The sequence below is a fragment of the Formica exsecta genome, unplaced genomic scaffold, assembly GCF_003651465.1.
Source record: "Formica exsecta isolate Colony F162 unplaced genomic scaffold, ASM365146v1 scaffold8, whole genome shotgun sequence".
Lineage (NCBI taxonomy): Eukaryota > Metazoa > Arthropoda > Insecta > Hymenoptera > Formicidae > Formica > Formica exsecta.
In genome coordinates this window covers 646,001-651,727 of record NW_021853569.1, presented here as the reverse complement: position 1 = coordinate 651,727, position 5,727 = coordinate 646,001, and the positions used below count along the sequence as shown (strand labels likewise).

Below are 5,727 nucleotides of genomic sequence, written 5' to 3'. Positions count from 1 at the left end.
TTAAAGATCGTCGCGCGCTCGTAAATCGTCGCAACGCTTCGAGGAGCATACCTAACGATTTTTCGAGATCTTAATGCTTTCGGCGAGCTATCAGCACCCGCCGATACTCCATGAATTTGGAACTAAACGCATGTATCAAAAAAAGGTTGGATTACCTGTAGCTCTTTCATATAAATAAATTTAGGATTATATATCTAGATTTACTAGTATATCTTATTAATCGTTCCAAGAAAAAGCTTTTTGCACAAATTAAATAAATTACAGTTTTATCTATTCCAATAAAAATAAAAATAAACAGAATTTTATTTAGAAGGGAATAATTTTTATGATTAGTATAATAAAAAAATTGCACTTATAGCGAAATTACTCGAATTAAAAAATATTTTCGCCACTTTTAGATGAAAAACAGTACAGTAATAACGAAAAGCAGAGGATCGAGACATTCGTCGAGAAATGTCGAGATAAACATCGGCGGGAAAAGCCGATGTTAAACAATTACTATCGTGATAGCTAGCAAGGCAACCGCCGTCTCGAACGTGGCCAATGAATGGTCGGAGGTCTCAATCACGGCTTTGCCCCGCAGTAAGAGCATCTAAATCAATAGAGAGGGTGCCGTTGTGTTCCGCGAACAAAACGGGGTGTGTTGTTGGCGGTTTGTAAGATTAGAGGCAGGCGGCGGCCACGAAGCCGAGGAAGACCACACGCCGCGTGCGCGTAGCTCCTCCGTCTTCCTTGCATCTACGCAGGAGCCTTCAACATCCTCGTCGTCTCGTTTCTTCTTCTCGGGCCCGACTATTCGCTCCTCTTGGCCGTTCCACCTGATTTCTTCTTTCACATTCGTCCGACTCTGTTCCACCTGACCACTCTTCCTCTTTTACACCTCGCTACGGCCGATCTGTCCCTCTTTCTTGTGTCCCGATCGTTCCTCCCGATTTCTTTCACCGAGGGACAGACCGCGAAGGTTATTTATCGCGCGTGTTCTTGGCTACTGGAACTGCTGAGTGATCTTGCGTTCTGGGACTGATGTTGCGACAAGAGGGGAGAAAGGAATATAGAAGATGAATGATGCAAGGCGGAATGATTGGAGTGTGTATTTGTGAGATCCATTAAATTTCTACGCGTTGATTGCATCATGTAGTTGATCTACTAGATTGTTCGCTAATTTCTAATTGTCGCTATTAAATGCTTTACCTAATAATTATTTAGGTATATATACCAAATCATTTACACAATTCTACTAATCTATAATTTTCATCTTGAAAGAAACAATTAATAAATGTCAGAAAAATAATAACAAAAAATTATTAAAATAAGAAATTAAGTTATCTCAAAAACTAAGCAAATATTTTTAGAAACATCTTCAAGGAAAACATTCATTAGTATTCTATTATTGTATATTCATTAGTATTCTTGTCTACGACGATGTATTATTATCGCGTTAGTGTATCATACGCTCAAGTTATCTCGCTTTTTCTTCCCGTCTTTGGATCTTCACTATCCATGTCACTAGATCGATCCAATATATTTTTAATATTTTGGTGTTAAATCAGTACGTTATGATCGAATAAAAAGAGACGCGCTGAGATTCTACATCCGAGACGTGCATTCAAAAAGATCTCGTCTCCCTCTGTTCCTTCTTCTTCTTCGTCTTCGTTTCCCCTCCTTTCGCGACGGTACATTAGCGGCGGGAACAGTGCCTGACTTTCTTTTTATTTTTCCCCCTTTGTTCGAATTATAATACATAATTTATCCAGCTTGTAAATGTAGCGGACGTAATAAAGATCTATGTGTATCTTTAAAAATTTTTATCGAAATATTCAATTGTGTGTGTGTGTGTGTGTGTGTGTGATAAATCGTCAATCGTTTTGTTCATTTAAAATATATAATTTTTAAAATGGAAAATAAATATTTTCTGTTTAATCTATTCATTATTTCAAACTTTTTCAAGCATTTCAACTTTTCCTTAAAATTAAATATTTTATATATATTTATATATGCAATATATTTGTAATTTAATCTATTGCGGCAAAAAGATTTCTTTATTCTTAAGTTACAATATAGATAATGTCAAAAAAGAGGAACGAAGATTGCTTGTTTTGCAACAGCATGAAAAGATTGGTCAAGAAGTGACAGAAGCAACAGGTCGAGTACCCTCGTGAATCCTTGCGCGAAGTTGCAATCTCGGGCATACGTCTAATCAAAACTAAATCTTCCCGACAAGGTAATAAACTCGACACATCTACGCGCCACGGGACGCCTAATATTTCTTCGCGCCCCTTACCGCCGGTAATAAATAAAAACGAAAGGAATTCCCCTTTACATGTTCGCCGACCAGACCTATATTTCTACCAATCCCAGCGTGCCCACGAAACTGCTGGATACTTCAATAAGTAGAACCCACGTGTACAAACACATGTACATATATCGCAGAGATTCATATAACATTTAACATGTAGTAAATAAGGTACTAATAATAGCACCGTGAAAAGTATCCATATAATAAATTCCTTATGTGTGACCAGTGTGTGTAATTGAAATTTTTATTATTACTTTTATACGACTAATAATATTGCTTTATAATCTGTCGACTCTAGAAATTTCATATGAAATGATAACGACTTCCTGATACGCATTACGCGTATGGAGAAAATGTCTAGTCGCATTTCAAATTCAGTGAGCACACGAGATACGGTCGCCTTGCTTTAATTAACTTAACATCGGCTACGCTATAATTACGCTTATCGTTCGATTAACCCCGGATGCTTCAATTATGTTCGCTTCGTGGTTTATGCGCTGTTAAAATGACGAGATGTATCGCGGATATCGCTCCTGAAAATCTCTCTTCAAAGAAAACACAGTGATTTTGCCGCGTCGAGAATCTTGATAGGCATCGAAAATCTTGATAGATCGATCGATATATTTCTAATCTAATAAATAATAAATATTATTTATTAAAACTTACCAAGGATGCCATCGATAGAGTGATTCCTGCGTGGATCGTCGTTGGGACGAGTCTGATTGGCTGGTCCACGTAAAAGTCTGGTGATGCTGGACACAGAGGGTGCCGAGGCTTTGTCGCAAACTCCATCCTGCTGGCAGAACCGCGTTGGACTAGTTAGTATAATTTTTCTATATTTATTTTATAAATTTTAAATATCGCGCATTTTCAGAAAAATAAAAATATATTTTAAAAAACACGGTCTAAAGAAGGTGCATCTTAAGTATTTTATATAAATATTTTTAAGTTTTATATGTATATATGTTTAAAATATTTTTATCATTTAGTTTTGGATTTTGTAATCGTATTTATTTATTTATATCAAAAGCGGTCTCTTACTTTCTCGAAACTCTTCTCTTTCTCAACTCAAATTTATTTATTAATTTATTAATTACGCTAATGCAAGTACAATGGCACGGGCAATATCAACGGACCTTTATCAATTTCTCCCGTATCTCCCAGCTGAATATGCCGGGGTTTTGCCGTTTAAAATCCTCGATCTTCGCCTCGACTTCCGGCGTAGCGACTCGCGGCTTGCTGCCGCCGATCACGCCGGGTCTGATCGATCCCGTTTCCTGATACCGGTTCAGGATTTTGGATACGCATCCGTGAGACACCCTCAGCTGTCTCGATATGACGCACGGCCTGATGCCGGCCGCTGCCATCTCGACGATCTTCAAACGAATATGGTTCGGTAATGGACGTCCGTTGATGAACACACCGCCCAGCTGGTTCACGCGTCCCTGTCCTGCAAAAGTAATAACGCAAATAACGGTTTACACATCGGTCGTAAAATGGCTCTTTACGTTCCAAGAATAGCGCATATCTATCTCAACAATCCATTTGCACGAGTCACGAGTTATACGGAATTAATAATGGAATAAGTAAGGATTTGTCACAAGATCGCGTAGTGTCGGAAACTTCAAACGAAAATGACGCAGATCAGAGTTACTACTTTGAAAGGCATAATTTTCCGGCGTGGTATAGAAAATACAATCCATCCTACTCTGCGAAACAATTATCGCCATTTAACATGCACGAAGCTAAATACAATATAATATAGCACTGTACATGAGACAAAAAGAAAAAAATCACCGTGTATTAAAATGGAGCCGAGGAAAAATAGCGTGTTTTCTCGTCGCCGATACAATGCAGCACGGTATGCAGTGTGCACAAGTGTGGTGAGCGGCCATTTTTCTTGAAATAAATGAGAATAAGCGGAGCCGAACAAAAGTGAGAAGGAGAAGGAGAAGAAGAACGGAGGAAGTAAACTCGCGCAAAAGAGGACCGCTTAGCGAGACAAAGCGCGGCGACACGCGAGGTGCCGCTCAAACGCCGCTAATTACTGGTAATTAGTCCATCCCCCTTAATTAACTTAATTATAATCACGAAGTTAAACAAACGACGTTACACGCGACGGGAAAAGAGCGGCTCCGACCGGCAAAGAGGGGCAAAGAAGCGGAATGAGATGCGCGCGGATGCGGTGGCTCCGGACGATGCCGAGGAGGTTGGACCTCGCGTGCTTCAGAAAACCACGAAAGCGGGACACGTCACGAGTTACGGCCCTGGTTTTGCGCGGAGCAGTAAAAGCTGCGGACGAGGGGAAAGAGGGCGAGAGGGGCGAAGCGAGACGAAGGCGAAGGCGACCTTAAAACTCGGGGAGCCTTAAAAGCGCTTTCTCGCGCGGCGACAACGAGGGGCCTCGACGGACGTACAACCGGGGGCACACACACGGTCCGGTATTCTGCGTTTGTACGTATTTACATAAAGGAAGTTTTGCATAAGAGATGCGCTCCGCGAGAGAAGAGGCGCGCGCGACAACTTATGCGCGTCTCGCGAATGTGATCTACTGGTCCAGAGATCTCTCTGACTGACTGTTGGATTTTTCTTATTGTTATAGTAATAAAATAAATTTGGGTTCTGTATTCGATTGCTCGATAAAACATTTATTTTTAACATGTTATTTTATTATTTTATTATTATTTTATTTTATTATTATTTATGTTATTAACATGTTAATTTATATTTTTGCAGACTGTAATATTTATGTTATATTGAGATTTATATTTATATTATGTTTATATTTATATTGAGATTTTAATTTTTAATGTAATAATGCAAAGAATATAGAAAATGAATGTAACCTGAAAGTCATCCTAAGCCGAAAGGCAAGGATTAATAAATACAATATTAATTTATATTTTTGCTAGTCGCCGTTATTACGAGCTTATTCACTCGCGTTAGGATAATAATAGTCAACAAGTTGAAAAAAATCTTAAACTTTCAAATACAAAAAATAGCGATAAATTTTTGTTGTGACACCTAGAAATCTACCTATATCAGCAAGACATTTTTTTGAGTGTAGAAAGGAACGAGAAAAATTGCACGTATTATTACGGCGTATTTTAATGACGAGACGCGCGAGCGGGGCTGGCGAGATGCGTCGCGAATCCTCGGCAAACCCAAAACATTTTCGCGATCGCATCGGGATCTCGTGGTGCGCGCGAGCGCGGCGGCAAAGTTCGTGATATATTCTCGCCGGCTACCTGCTGCGAGAGCGCGGGGCCTAAGAGTCCACTAATTACCACGGCGTAATTCAAAAGACGACCCCCTTCCCGGGCGCGTCCAAGCCTCTCCGGCACAAAAGTAGTCCCGTTTCGTCGTTCATCACGGGCCCCAGAGATTTACATCCCCCTCCGCTCACCCTCCCCCCTTCCTTCCTACCCCCC

At 40.0% G+C, this 5,727-nt stretch overlaps 1 protein-coding gene across 1 annotated transcript in view; it reads right to left on the bottom strand.

Annotated features, from left to right (window-relative positions):
- The window catches only part of LOC115244103 (protein gooseberry-like), a 28,113-nt gene that overhangs the window by 17,324 nt on the left and 5,062 nt on the right, over nucleotides 1–5,727 (bottom strand). The window contains 2 exon segments of the mRNA XM_029821493.1: nucleotides 2,963–3,092; nucleotides 3,433–3,746. Of these exon segments, the coding sequence (XP_029677353.1) occupies nucleotides 2,963–3,092; nucleotides 3,433–3,746 (444 nt within the window).